We start from the raw sequence: 15931 nt of genomic DNA on the forward strand, positions 1-15931 counted from the left end.
TTTCTGGGTTCATCAGTAATTTCTCTGGAGTTCAGGGAGATACTGATGAACTCAGGAAGCTGCATAGCAGATACTTCCACCTTAGCTACCCTGGAATCTGCATAGAACATAATAATAAGCAAAAACCAGCAACCCGGCATCCCCTGGCAGTGGCTCCAGCCTATTCTACCTGCCACCCATGGCAGCAATGAAGTAGTGTTCTCTCTCTGACAGAGAACGTCAGGCCAGTGATATTAGACTAACACACAGGGAAGTGGCACTGAATTGAATAGAGAGACTCAGGGTGACATTCACCCCTCTTCAAACAGCAAGCTCAGGGCCCAGGCAGCCCTTAAGCTTGTGAAACTGAGATTTATCTAAGGGAAGCAGTGGCTGAGCTATAAACAGAGTGAGACAAGGCAGACCCCACTTTCAGTTTTTCTTCCTGCTGGGATTTGGCTGTTCTGGTTTGTGAGTTCACAGTATATTACTAAGAGCCTATTTGCTTATCCCCTCCTAGCACACAGCACTTCCTATTGTCCTGGCTTGGCTTATGGCCATGGAGCCGGAACAGCAAGGAAACCGGAAACTAGGTTCTTACTTATTTGTCCTTATCAGTGGTTGGGGCACTTATGGCACCCTAGATATGATATGCAGCTAACATCCCGTACAACAGAGGCCAGCACTGCTCTTATGTATTTAACCAGCTGCAATTCCTGGCTCACACGCCCAATTCTGACTCTGCTCAATGAACAGGAGTTCCAATTGACAGGCCAAATATTATGTTTCACCTTCTGTGGGTAGGGACTGCAAACGGCGCACAGCGGGAAGGCTTGCATCCAAATCCTGGGGATGGCTGGTGCTATGGAAATCAGAGGCAGGGTCTGTAATGGTGTTAGACACAAAGCGCCCACCGTAGCAGAGCTCTACTGATTTGCATCACCAGCGGGGGAGTCAGGCAGTTGGCCTGCCAGATGCCGAGTCATGCCTCCTGCCCAGCACTGAGTGGAGGCTGCTCAGCACCTCACAGGATTCTGGCCTGGCAGAGGTTAGAGAGAAGTTGGGAGGTGTAGCTCCACTAGCATCCACAGACTGCGTGGAGGCTCACACCAGTTGAGGATCAGGCCCAGCCAGTTCTGTTTTGTTGTTGTATCTAGAAAGCACTGCACTCAGGTCACACTCCCATCTTATTGGTAATACACACACCTGCGTGCTCTGGGTAAAGTTCAAACTTAACCCCTGCCTGAGGGTTCTTTTATTGTTAATTTTACATAACCGTTTCTGCCAAAGCTTGCACTTAGCTGTGTTCCCTGCAGGAGTCGTCTGACCCTGCCTCGACTTCCCTCTCTCAGAGAAACACACAAACCTTTTTGCATCCTAGGTTGGTGTTTTTAAGACTCACCTGGTCTGACTGCCAGCATGACTCAGGAGAACCTCTGTGCAAGCTCCTAGAATCTGACCCCCTATGTCCACTTCCAGAGTTTTAGACAGGAGCAGTCCTAAATTCGGGATTCCAAACATCCTTCCTTATAATCAAATGAATGAGTCGCCTCTTCCCCTGTTACCTTAAACTTTCAGGCTGAGATTTTCCAGCCTCTCAATCCCTGAAGGGGCTTTGCAAATCAGAGCCTCAAGAAATAATGTTGCTACCACTACTAAGTGAAGGGGAAAAGCTTACACCTAGAACATGGACACTAATAAAGAAACCCAAGTCTGAAAGAGCCACAATCCGATAATTATCTGTACTTTAGATCTTAAGTCAGAATGGAGAGGGAGACAAAGCAGCACAAAACAAAAATCTATTGATCTAGCAGCAGCCAGACCAGAAGAAGGACAGAGAGCCCAGCATTTGTATGCAAGTACAGAGGGGAAAAAAACCCATCAGAGCAGAACTCCCTTTTCAGATAAATGTTACATGATGTTCCAGGAAGGCTTCTGGTGGTTTACAAGAGAATTCAGACCTGACAGAATGTGTATCCAAGTTGTGGTTTAAAAAAAAGCTATTGTACCAAGTATAAAATCTAAATCTTCAGGAGCTACGGCCTCACACTGCCTTGATAAAATACAACATCTGCGCTAAAGATCAGAGATCCTGTTCATTAACAGCAAAGACACTTAGGAGAAAAATTCTGACACTTTACCTCATTTAAACTTAAAGTGAAATGAGTCCAAAAGTTCCTTAAGAGAAGAAAATTTTGAAATCAAAATGCTGCAAAGATTTTCTCGAAAGGTTCTATCTATTCATGTCCAACATTTTGTGTCATCTCTGGTTGGCTAGGACACTTTATCCCAACGTGGTGAATGATTACCTCATACTCCCCGGCTGGGCTATAACAATGCGATACCTGGGCACGAAGCCTTCTGTGCTTAGGGAACTCCACCTGGTACAGGATGTTGCAGCACATCTCCTCAGCAACCCAGTGAACACATCAAACCTGTCCTTTGCTCTCTACACTGGCTTCCCATAGAACATTGAATCAAGTTCAAAGTCTCAGTCCTTATCTTCAAAGTGCTCCATGTCCTAGGCTCAGGATATTTAAAAGATAGACTAAAGCGCTGGGATGGTCAACAACTTGACTCCTCTGGCCCTGTGGAATGCTCCACAACAAGGTAAAGCTCATCTGTGTGGGAGACAGAACTTTCCCAGGGACTGTGGCGTCACCTCTCTGAGGACCATCCCAACCCTACCCACCTTATGCGCCAAGACCTGCCTTTTCTAACATAGACATACAACTCGTGTGTGTGTGTGTGTGTACCTTCAAAACCAAAACGCTCCCCTGTACACACTTCTCTCTGTTATGTTGCTTAATGCACTACTGGAAGGCACTCAGATTCTATGGGGCAGTATAAAAATCTGTGTAGAATAGCTGATTAGTACTGGAGGTAGCACTTACTGTTATGAGTAGTGCTGCTGTGAATGGCTTTAGTGACTCAGCCAGTCAATGGGAGAGCCAGGACTCAAACACTGATTTCCTGTCACCCAGTCTAGTGCCTTAGCTCCAAGACCATCCTTCTTTAGCACGTGAATGCTCTCCTCATTCTTCAGCAGTTTTGTGCACATGCCAGACTGAGTTAAGCAAAATCTCTGTGACAGGATACAGGGGTAATACCTGGTCCCCAGTACACAAGGGGTTAACTTCAGCTTCTCTTTCCCCCTCCTTTGACCGGGTGTTCAAGGCTAGGGCTGTAAGAAAAGCTACTGGGGAGAGACAAAGGGGAAAGCAGGGCTCCCAGTGGAGGCTCTGAGATGAATCCTTATCTGATGTTCTTTTTGCTTATCTTACTCTGATGGGTTTATGTAGATTCTCTCCTGCTCCACAGTCCTTACCGCCTGCTGCTGGCTCTGCTCTGTCATCCACCTGTTTACATCCACCTATCTGCCAGCTTTAAAGCCCACCCAAGAAGTCCTGTCTACTTGAACCCCACCTCACTGTTTTCTGGCTTTACTGATTTCAGATCTCTCATACTCTCCCCTCCTCTCCAAATTACTGTCTGCACAGGTCTCGCCCGCTGTAGTAAAGACCCCCTAGTAACATTAAGCTAAGTAACACCTCTTCTTGTCAACTGTTGGGAATGGGCCACATCCACCCTCATTGAATTGGCCTCGTTAGCATTGAGCCCCCCACCTGGCAAGGCAACTCCCATCTTTTCACGTGCTGGATATTTATACCTGCCTACTGTATTTTTCACTCAATGCATCTGATGAAGTAGGTTCTAGCCCACGAAAGCTTGTGCCCAAATACATTTGTTAGTCTCTAAGGTGCCACAAGGACTCCTCATTCTTTTTACTAAGCTTTGTGGGTGGCAGTTAAATATATACAAAGGTTACTGTGGCTTGATGTGTCTGCAAAGTAACCAGGGAGACCCTACAAACAGCTCTATTAACTGCAAGTGTGCATGGAGAGAGCTGAGACCGTTCCCAGAATGCTAATCTTTATCTATTCACCTTGCTGCCAACCTTCTAACCTTTCCTTCTTCCCTTCTGTTTTCCCACCAAACTCCTCATTAGCCTGAAGCTCTGCTGCTTCGGATCCTATCTCATAAACAGAAACCAGCCACAGAGGCCATTTGTCTGACTGGGTTTTAATGTGGCAGGTTTAGAAGGAAATTGCCAGTCATCAGAAGGGTAACGGTTACTTGGTGCGACAGTGGGTTATTGATGAAGCACCTATCCTACTCTTAAGCACAGCTAATACAACCGGCACTAAGAAAGGCTGTTATTGTGCAGCTGTGCTCAATGGGAGGCAGGGGGAGAGTAAAGGGGGACAATGGTACGTGCTGATTGTGATCCTGTTTTGTAACTGAACCAATTTATTGACATCAGTGAAATAAGAGTGAACATCTTTTTAAATGGGACTGGGAATGGCTTGGTGAAACACAAGATTCATTATAGAATCATGCAAGAACCTAGACAGAGCATAGAAATTAGAGATGCGAAAGCCCTTTTACATCTCGTTGTCTTTGTCATTGTCACTGTAGGAACTTTGGCCCGGAATGTCAAAGGTATTTAGGCACCTACTTCCTATTGATTTCAAAGAGAGTTGATGCCTAAATATCACTGAGGATCTGAACTTTTCCCTATAATAGTCTCAAGTGTGTTTTATTTCAGAGTCCTAAAAGATGGGGCTTCCACAATTCCTATGGAGACACTACTGCCCAAGTTCCTACACCTCAGAGTTAGGCCATTTTCCCTGTTAAAGTACATATCTTTCCCCTGAAGAGTGGCTGGGCTCCTGTGGTTAGGCTGCCTCATTGAGCCCTCATCAGATTTAATATGTGAAGAGTAGAAAAGTGTTTTTTCTAACTGGCAGCTCTGGAAACTCAAATTGGGTCCAAAAATTCAGCTGTGTTCTGTCGACCTAGTGAGCCCCCACTGAGACAGACTATAAATGCAGTTGATTGAAGCGTCCACCTTTCTGCGGCGTGGGGTCAACGTTCGGCAACTGGAACTTGGTTAACAATTGTGTTGATGAGCAAAGCAGCATCAGAGTCCAGCTCCCACAATAGCATGGGCTCTGCGTTGTTACCAGGAGTAGTACTAAAACCTTGGTTCTGATGCTAACGTGTGATTAAGGCCATACACAGGTGGCAGCTCTGCTGAGTACGAAGCTGTATTACAAGCCATTTTGCACAGTAGAAATACACTTTGCAGTTGCAAACAGCTTCTATGATCAACCCCTTTTTCACAAGCTCAAGACTCCAAACTTTCCAAACCTTTTGAGCTGAACATGTCCATGAGTGATGTGTGCCTAAAGGTGACTTATTCTGGAAGGTTTGAGCAAAGTCCCTTCAGCTGCTGTGCAGGGATGGAAGAGTGACAAAAACACACTTTTTACCCATTATAAAAAATTCTAGCCATCATCTTTTTAAAAAGCCAGGGCCAAAGAAAAAACGGCTGAAATCTGAAACGTGCCAAGGAGAGAGAGTTCTTGCCAAGGAGAACGTCCTCTTGGTGGGGTGACAGTACGGCCTGGGGAGGCTGCTCAGAGGGCATCTGCAGAGATGGTTAGCTCAGCCTATAGGATCTGTACCTCTTTTGAATCACAGATTTTGCATTTAGGGACCAAACTGTGGCACTTAACCCCTGGCTTGAGAAAGGGGGATGCATACTCCTCAGAGCGCTTAAGTCAAGACAAGCCCCCTGGAACTAGCTCTGAACTGGATACAAACAAGGGTGTTGACCTTTTGGATCATTATTTCCATTTAAATGGGTTTTTTCCCCTAATCCTGCTCCAAGATGCATTTTCTTTTCAGGCATCTGCCCTCCAGTCACGACTCCAGCATACGCTCTCAAGCCAAACAATAACACCAGTAAAGGTGGGTAATTAGTGGCCTTGTGCCTCCCCCACCCAACCCATTCACCTCACATAAGATGTGAGCCTCAAGGTCTAATTAACATTAAATACCATTATCAAACATAGGCAATCTTCTTCTCTCCCTTTTTAATGATGAGACTAGCAAATTAAAGGCAAAGAACTATATTAACCTCCTGTGAATGGGCGATTTTTGCCTTGTGTCTTAGGATAGCAGAAGTTACTGCAACATTGCAAAGTTAGAATCTCAGTGAGTCAGGAGGACATATAAGAGCTAAGGTTCCAACAGCTAGGTTAATTTGGCTGCACCACACAGATATTCTATATGTCTACAGGTATACGTGTTTTCTGTCCCTGTTTATGGTGATAAATCAGTGGCCTAATATGTTATTGGCCTTTGTGACTGAACGTGTAACCTGAACATTGCATTGCCATAAACCAGAACTTTCTCATTTATATTGGAGTAGCTAGAGTGCAATACATGGAAGAGTCTCTCAATATAAAGGAAGCCATTACTGTACACGCAAGAAAAGTAGGGACCTGATGTTAAGAGAGCAAGTCTATATTTCGTCATCTTAAGCAACGGAGTCAGAAAATTTTAGCCATAGCTTTTTGCATGTAATAATGTGATATGTTAACACTGGCGTTGTTTTATGAAAATGCTTGTGATTCCTATGATAATACTAATTCCCTGAAGACTAAGTGATAAAAATGAGAGAACTGTCAGATTTTCTATTCTACTCCGAAGAAAATTCACTTTCTACTTCTCTCTCTATTGCTAAAATACGTGCATTGTTTCAAAAAGAAAGAGCCGGGCAGCTCAGAGCAGAGGATCAGAACAGCACATCCTAATTTTTTGGCAAAATTTCCCATTACCTTTCTAATGCTTATTTAAAAGTCATGGACCAAATTCTGCAGTCCCTGCCAAGAGTAATGCCTCAGTAAGGACTGCAGGATTTGGGGCAAATGGAGAAATGGTACCCAACCTAGCTAAAGGCTTTTTAGGGGAACACTTGTGTCCTTAAATTACACTGGCAAAATGATAGTACCTCTTAGTGCTGAACGAGGATTAAGCAACAAGTGCTTCACTCAGATCAAAGGGCACTTCATGGCTCCCTTTCTCTCCAGTGAGGAAACAGCACTGCCGCTGATACATGTCTGCAGTTCAGAGTCTCCCCTCACCTGTGCGCACACAATTCATTCTCCCGACGGCTGTGCAGCTGGCTAGCACCACGCTGGTTTTTATAATGCAGTTACTCAGCCTGTCGAGTCCTACTCCAAAAATACAGACACTTCAGCAGAGGGGGACATACTGAAATGGCCCTTTGCACTTTGGAAACATGGTAACAAGAAAGCAGGCTGCTGGCGTCTCTCCCCGGCCCAGGAAGTTAGTCCAGGCCCAAAAGTCTGTACAGACCCTTCCTTCAGAGCACACTTTTAGTCTTCAAATACAAAACTGTGGTGTAACAAAGTTATTCCTCTGACCAAAGCAGGCAGTGGGGGCCCAGATGCCTTTTCCCTTGCCTCTTTCCCACTGCTCCAGGGCCTACCACAGGAGCCAGCTTGGTTCCTGTAGCTCTCTGCCAACTGAGTTCTCTCAGCCCTTTATAGGAAGCCTTCATCGGGAGGGATCCTGTCAATCATTCTGAGAAGCATATTATTTTACTTTGGCCCAACTGTTGTTGTGGTAACAGGGAGTTCCAATAGCAGCAGGAAGGAGATGGTGATGGGGAATGTTCTCCCACTCTGTCTGTGGAGTAGGTGCAATGCGGTGCCAAGCATCAATGGCAAAGGGCCCCATGTAAACCGGTCCAGAGATCACTAAATACCTTTGCTGCAGGAACATTTTTAAGTGACCTTAAAATTCCAAAGTTTCTGTATGATGCATTAACTGAAATAATACACGATAATAATACATAAATGTCACTTGCTGTACAGGAAAACCATGGGAATACCCTGCAATTAGATTCCTCGCTTCTTGGACTTTATTCAACGGAAGCCATTAATAACATGTAACCGTTACTGTGGGTTAAATTCTGTCTGGTACATGCCAGAAAACTCAGAGCCAGCAGATTCTAGCACAGGATCAACCGCACCCATCTTGGCCCCAATAAAACATCACCCATTGTTATGGGGCATTGCCTAAAATGAGAGGGCGTGGCCTGCTTGTCGTGATCAATGACCCAGCAAAAGCCTTTATGTTCAGCCCCAATGCAGTGTATTGTTGGTCTCAGTGAGAGTCAACTGCACAACGGGCTGTCACTGGGCTGATCTTGCCAGAATGCAACTGTCACTCACAGCTGATTAATCATTCTGTACATTCTGCCCACTTCCTGGTGCCTGCCAGAATCCAATCCTTTGCCTTTACCTTTACAAGATAAATAGCCTTACGTGCAGGATGTCAGTGTGACATCGATAATATACAAAGGAGATTGGCTGCTCCCAATAAGAGAAGTCGGTCCCTAATCTCAAATAAAGTGAAAGAAAAGTAATTATTTAATCAAAGTTTTGGTGCCTATTCTGGCTCATTATTTCCTTCCTGTACATTGCAATAGGATTTATTATGCACCCCGAAAGTTACCAATCAGTAGCTAGTATTACCATGCATACAGGGCCAAAGCATACGCTTGTCACTGTGCTGTTTGAACTCGATCTAACTGAACATCACTGTAGGTAAAAGGAAATGAACGACCCCTGCTGGGGCACCCACCTGCCACACGGGGTCTGTGTGCTTCCCTGATTTAGCAGAGCTCTTGTAGCCTGGCTGAGAGTGCAACTTTTTCAGGTTGTAGATGGCCACATTGCCATCATAGAAGCCCACGACAAGAAGATAGGGATGGTCATTGTGGATGTCGAGGCACATGATGCCGCTCTCGCTGCTGAAGATGTACTCAGGGAAGGAGGGGTTCTTCATGGTGTACAGAAGGAGCATGCCCCGGCTCTGCTTCATGAAGTCATCTAGAGAAAGGAAGATCCACATCATGATGTGAGTGTGACGTTACAGCCCATATTCTTTATGGAAATATGCTTATGATATGGATATGGCATAACTGAGATCTATTTTATGCAAGATGGGTCTTGTAAGGTATCATCGGAAAGGTTATATTTTACTGAATGTTATTATCCAATTTGTAGGCATGTATCATTTTGTATCTACAGTTAGGAATATTAAATATGTCACAATTTAACTCATGTGTGGGAGACACCCACCAGGCAACAGTCCATCAGCCTTGATGGGCCATTAGGAAGAAACAATAAGACTTTGAAGATATTAATCTCTCTCCTTCCTGAGAGGCGTCCTGGGACGTAGCTGTGACACCACTAGGTCAGGTGGTCCTGTCACCTGGTACTAAACACCATCTTGAACTTCTAGTAATTTTCAACTAAAAGGAGGGGGAGGTCAAGACTGGGAAACAAAAGATTCCCACTTTATGTAAATCTTATTTAAGGCTGGGGAGTAAGGCAAACAGGACTCTTCCCCATTGCCTTCCTGCCCAGGAAGAAAGACTGCTGAAAATACCGGAAGAGACAAAGGAACTGAGCAGTGGGACAGGCAAAGGCTGAGTCCAGACTAAAACAGGAGTCTAGTCAGTAGAGAGAAATAACTGGAACTCTAAGCTACAGAAACTCTGCAACTTGCCTAAAACAACATTTAGGGTGAGAAATTATTTATTGAAACCAGTCTCTTTAAGATCTTAAGCTTAGTATGCATGGTTTTTTTTATTTGCTTGGTAATCTGCTTTGTTCTGTTTGCTATCCCTTATAATCACTTAAAATCTGCCTTTTATAGTTAATAAACTTGTTTTGTTTATTATTAAACCCAGTTCGTGCAATTTCTAACTGGGGGGAGGGCAAATTGTGCATATCTTCCTCCACATTGAGAGAGGAGACAAAGCTATGAGCTTACATTGTACACATTTCTCTACAGTGCAAGACAATACTATCTTGGGTGTACCTTCCAGAGGGAAGCTGCATTTGAGTGCTGGGCGATTTCCTAGCTGTCTTCTCATAGAGAGCTGTTTGCAGTCTCTGTGAGACTCTACAGCTGGTGTGTCCCTACCTGCGTATGTGCACTGCCCGAGGCCGGAGAGCCTAATTCAGCAAAACAGGGAGAGGGAGGCCAGGCTAGTGGAGCAGGCAGGCTCAGTGAAATCCCAGTACATCAGGTGGCATCCCAGAAGGGGGGTCTAACCCCTCACAGTGAGCACAGGCCTCCTTCCTTCCAAGTTCTGTAATCACTGATGTACACGGTACAATGGCAATCATCATCCTAGAAATAAACTCAGAACCAGGGTAGCAGAGGGATATATATCATAAAGGCATTTTAAGGGGGCCTGCCATTCTTACTGAGGGGTCCTCAGCTCTGGAGGCACTTCCCCCTTTGGTTCTCCAGAGCCTGGAGTTGGACATGATGAAAGGCCTGTGTTTCCTCTGCTTTGTTCTAAGAGGGAGGGTTGAGTGTCTGGGAGAATGAGTCTGAGCCTTCTGACAGTCGTTCGATGTATATGGATTTTATTAACCTTGCTGAGCTCCAGATGGATGCACTTTTAACCTCTATATAAAAGAGGAACTATATCATCTCCTTTATTCCCTGCAAGGAAAAACATTTAATAAACCATCTATAGCATCTAGCACCCAACACGTTAAAATATAAATGCAATGCCCAAGTCACTGCTGTTTTATTTCTCATTTGTTTGTTTAACCCCACATCTGTGTTTTGTAATTGCAACTTCTCTTGCCTCTAAAACTACTGTTTCCCTTCCTATCTAGTTTCTCCTTTCCATTGTGTGCTCTGATGTTAACTCCGCTCTCTTGAAATGTCTATTTCCTTCTCTTTATTAGCTTTTGGCCTCTTCTTTGCCCCTCCCCCCATGACCAGGTTGTCTGCTGCAGTTCCCAGTTCTTCGTTCATTGAAGAGAAAATTTCCCATGCTCAATGGGAGTAGAAGAGGTGTTGCTACAGAGAAGCTCATTCTGGTCTGCCATTTTTGATAAGGGATGAATTCAAACTGGAACAGATGCAGAGAAGAGCCAGTAGGATGGTCAGAAGAATGGAGAATGTACCTTATCAGAGGAGACTTAAGGAGTTTGGCTTGTTTAGCCTGACAAAACAAGGGCTGAGGGGAGATATGATTGCTCTCTATTTATACATCAGAGGGATAAATAGCAGGGAGGGAGCAGAGTTATTTAAGTTAAGGGCCAATGTTGGCACAAGAATAAATGGATATAAACTGACCATCAACAAGTTTAGGTTTGTCTAATTTCAAAGGTTTCTAACCGTCTGAGGAGTGAAGTTCTGGAACAGTGAGTGGGTGAGATTCTGTGGCCTGCAATGTGCAGGAGGTCAAACAAGATGATCACGATGGTCCCTTCTGACTGTAAAGCCTATGAGTCCATGAGCTCACCAGAGGCAAAGAAGGAGCTTTGCTATAGTAATCTATTGAAACAGATTTCTCTGAGGCTGTATTAGCCATATCTACAGATACATTCTTGCTGTTGTGTGCTGTTTGGCACATGCTACATGGAGAACAAATTTTCTGTTTACAGAAAGATTTTAGTTTTCAAGCACATAACATATGCCCCACCATGGCAACAGTAAGATCCTTTTATATTATTTCCTATCTTGCCTGATATTTTGAGTGTGTGTGTGTATCCCACAGATCACAGTAACTTCAGAGAACTCTCCCAGCAGGTACAGAACACTCTCCTCTCTAGCGATATAGTATTTCTGGATCTACACTCAAGCCTGTAATGAAGTTTCTCTAACAAACTACATACAAGTGTGAATACTTTTGAAGAATATCTGAAGAATAAGTGAAGCCGCCCATTCATTGATAAAACTATTACAAATAAGGACTAGTATTGCAAACATATATTAATCTACTAAACATGCAACATTCCTTTCAATGGTGCTGTACCTCAGGGAATGGTAAGCAAATGGGCTTTGTATCAGAGTGGTAGCCGTGTTAGTCTGTATCCACAAAAACAACGAGGAGTCCAGTGGCACCTTAAAGACTAACCGATTTATTTGGGCATAAGCTCTTCATTTGAGCTCTCAAAACTGGAGACTCTCAAACAAAACCAACCTTCCATACAAACTTCCTCGTGGCTGGACTTTACAAAAACGAGCCGAGCCATTTACAACACACACTTTACTTCTCTACAGAGGAAAAAGGACAGTAAACTATCTAAACTCCTACATGCCACAGGAGGCTACAACAGTGGTACCCTCAACTCACCCAACAATACTGTTAATCTATCCAACCACACACTTAGCCCAGCAGAACAGTCTGTCCTATCTCAGGGACTTTCTTTCTGCTCCACTGCCCCCATGCACATGATACAGTTCTGTGGGGATCTGGAGGCCTACTTTATACTTACCTACATGCCTCCAGCTTCCATCCAGGACACATCACACGATCCATTGTCTACAGCCAAGCCCTAAAATACAACCGTATTTGCTCCAGTCCCTCAGACAGAGACAAACACCTGCAAGATCTTTATTAAGCATTCTTAAAACTACAGTACCCACCTGGGGAAGTGAAGAAACAGATTGACAGAGTGAGATGGGTACCCAGAAGTCACCTACTACAGGACAGGCCTAACAACTAAAATAACAGAATACCATTGGCCATCACGTATAGCCCCAGCTAAAACCTCTCCAGCACATCATCAATGATCTACAACCTATCCTGGAAAATGATCCCTCACTCTCACAGACCTTGGGAGGCAGGCCAGTCCTCACTTGCAGATAGCCCCACAACCTGGAGTAAATACTCACCAGCAAATACACACCACACCACAGAAACACTAACCCAGGAATCAATCCCTGTTACAAACCCCATTGCCCACTCTGTCCCCATATCTACTCTAGCGACACCATCAGAGGACCTAACCACATGAGCCACACCATCAGGGGCTCATTCACCTGCACATCTACTAATGTGATATATGCCATCATGTGCCAGCAAAATCCCTCTGCCATGTACATCAGTCAAACCAGACAGTCTCTATGTAAAAGAATAAATGGACACAAATCAAACATCAGGAATGGTAACACACAAAAGCCCATAGGAGAACACTTTAATCTCCCTGAACATTCAATAACAAATTTTAAAGTAGCCATCCTTCAACAAAAAAATTTCAAAAGCAGACTCCAAAGAGGAACTGCAGAGCTACAATTCATTTGCAAATTTAACACCATTAATTTGGGCTTGAATAGGGACTGGGAGTGGCTGGCTCACTACAAAAGCAATTTTCCCTCTCTTGGTATTGACACCTCCTCATCAATTATTGGGAGTGGACCACATCCACCCTGATTGAATTGACCTTGTCAACATTGGTTCTCCACTTGTAAGGTAGTTCCCTTCTCTTTGTGTCAGTATATTTATGCCTGCATCTCTAATTTTCACTCCATGCATCTGAAGAAGGGGGTTTTTACCCATGAAAGCTTATGCCCAAATAAATCTGTTAGCCTTTAAGGTGCCACCAGACTCCTCATTGTTCAAATGGGCTTTGTTGTTTTAGAAAAAGGCAAGATTCTGACACTCTTATCATCTAAAAAACCTCCTGTTCTTTTTGCGGATACAGACTAACACAGCTGCTACTCTGAAATCTTATCATCTAGTTTACTGGGGATTGAAAGACTGCCCTCCTGAAGCTGACATGCGATTTGGTTCCAGTATTGAGAAGATTGTGCTCAGTGAAGGTGAGGCTTCAACTCCATTCAGCAGCCTTAGAAATCTCAGAGAGAAACACTAATAGATGGTAAGAAAAGTAGGTGAGGTGACCTCTTTTCTCACAGAATGAGCTGAGTCCTTCCAACACTTGTAACCTTACCTGGTCAACTAAGAAGTCGAATGTGTTAGATAGCTTTTGAGCTCAGCTTGCATCACCCCTTCTCCCCAAATGTGATGAATAACTGGAATGATTTCCTAAAGGTCTTTGTTCTGTACAAATAATAACTAAGAAGACCACAAAGGAAATGGTTTCTGAATGTCACCTCAGTTAGACCAATCTTCAGTAGAAACTTGGGGTGAAGACACACTATCATATTAGCTTTATGAAAAAACTGTGATTGGAGGTAAGTCTCAAAAGCCTGAATTTTACAGATATAATTGCCACCGGTGAGGCTAATTTTAAGGAAAAGTAGAGTGAAGAGAACATTCCACAACTGGTTCAAATGGATGGTAAGTAAATGTATTAAGGACTTGGATCAGATCCCATACTTCAGTAGCACAATGAACTAGTGCATATAGATGAAAAATCATTTCAGGAGTAATATCACTGAAGGGTGAGAGATGACAGAAGAATGCTAAACTGTGATAGCTACAAGGTGATCCTCAACAATTGACAAAGGCAACCCCGATTTCATCAGGAATATTAAATATTCCAGAATGGCTGGGACCGGGAATGTCTGAGACACTGAGCCCTACTATAAGGCCATTTTAAATCATGGGTCTTCCAAGGGGAAGGCTTGCAGAATTTCAGTATAACCCAGAAGATCAGAGTATCCAAAGTCCTGATCAGTGAAGCTCTCAAGATGCAAGCCACCAGGTGAAGCAACTCTGGGTCTGAATTAAAATGTCTCTTCTTTTCTGAGGCAGAAGGTCTGGAGACATTTATAATTAGAGATTGTTATTTTGAGAGAGCAAAGTCTGAATACCATGTCTGATGGACCCAAGCCAACACTATTAGAAACATATGCATTATTCCTTGACTTGCTTTCAATACAACATGAGGCAACAACAGAAATAAAAGGAAAGCATCCAGAATACCCGACTCCAATGAAGAAGGGATGTATCTGATGGGAATCCTCAAAGTTTGCCTGAGCTCAGGCCAAATTTCTGACCTTTGGCATAGATAGAACAAGCGTAATTGTGAATGCCACCACTTGGAAAGAGAAGATCCACTACAGAACATTTCAGATACCATTCATACTGGTCTCGCACTTGACAGTTAGGAGTCTGGAAGCAGTTGCATGCATGTATCAGTGCCCAATATGAAGACTGAAGCTCTTGATGCATTGAAATCCAACTTAATACACAGTGGCACATTCTGGTGGCTCAAAAAATAATAACTTGACAACAACCGATGATGTTATATGTCTCTTACTTCACAGTCAGAACAACAAATCCAGAGCCCATGCCCTGGAACAAGCTAGAGTGACACTACACTACTTCAGTTTGTGAGGTAGCCTTCATTACAAGGCACTCAGAAATAATGGTGATGGAAGCCACAAGATCCTACATAGAAAACCAAAGGTGTGATGAGAGCCACTGAATCATTTAAGAGAATAGATAGAAGGAAAAGAAGAGTGATCAGGGTGTGAGTTATGTTTTATCTTTTATGTTATGTTTCACTTTTAAAGTCTGTCTAAACCCAAAGTTCTCCTGTGAAACCTTAACATTACAATCAGAATTAGTTTTCAAAAACAACTGCTGTTGCTGTCTAAAACATTTGTCTGTGTAGGCATTTCTAAAATGACAAGATGGGAGGTAATATGTTTATTGGACCAACTCTTGTTGAGGAGAGAGACAAGCTTTCCAGCTTACACTGAGCTCTTCCTCAGGTCTGGGAAATGTACTCAGAGACCTGAAGAAGAGCTCTGTGTAAGCACCAAAGCTTGTCTCTCTCACCAACAGTAGTTAGTCCAATAAAAGATAACATCACCCACCTTGTCTTTTTAATAGCCTGGGACCAACACTACTACTACAACACTGCATACAACATATAGGCATTTATAATGCATTCATTGCCACTGCCTAAAAGTTTCCTCATAAATGCTGAGTTCTCATGAGAATCTGAGCTTTTCAAAAAATGAGAAGTAAATCTATAGCCTTAGAGTCAAACACCTGTATGGAATTCAAATAAGCAGTCAAAGTTCTCCTTGATTCCTTGAGAAACACCTTGTGCTCATATCAATGAGCTCAATGCAATTATATCTTTTACAGACCAGGTGGGTGAGGTAATATCATTTATTGGACCAACTTCTGTTGGTGAAAGACAAACTTTTGAGCTTCACAGAGGTCTTTTTCAACTCTGTGGAGCTTGAAAGCTTGTTTCTTTCACCTACAGAAGTTGATCCAATAAAAGATATTACCTTACCCACCTGGTCTGTCTCATATCCTGGGACCAAC

The 15931-nt window shown here is 43.6% G+C and overlaps 1 protein-coding gene across 1 annotated transcript in view; it reads right to left on the reverse strand.

Annotated features, from left to right (window-relative positions):
- The window catches only part of DNAI1 (dynein axonemal intermediate chain 1), a 296761-nt gene that overhangs the window by 166402 nt on the left and 114428 nt on the right, over window positions 1–15931 (reverse strand). Inside the window, exon 13 of the mRNA XM_045022468.1 lies at window positions 8503–8750. Within this exon, the coding sequence (XP_044878403.1) occupies window positions 8503–8750 (248 nt within the window). The remainder of the gene's footprint in view (window positions 1–8502; window positions 8751–15931) is intronic.

Source organism: Mauremys mutica, chromosome 6 (assembly GCF_020497125.1).
Source record: "Mauremys mutica isolate MM-2020 ecotype Southern chromosome 6, ASM2049712v1, whole genome shotgun sequence".
In the NCBI taxonomy this organism is placed as follows: Eukaryota; Metazoa; Chordata; order Testudines; family Geoemydidae; genus Mauremys; species Mauremys mutica.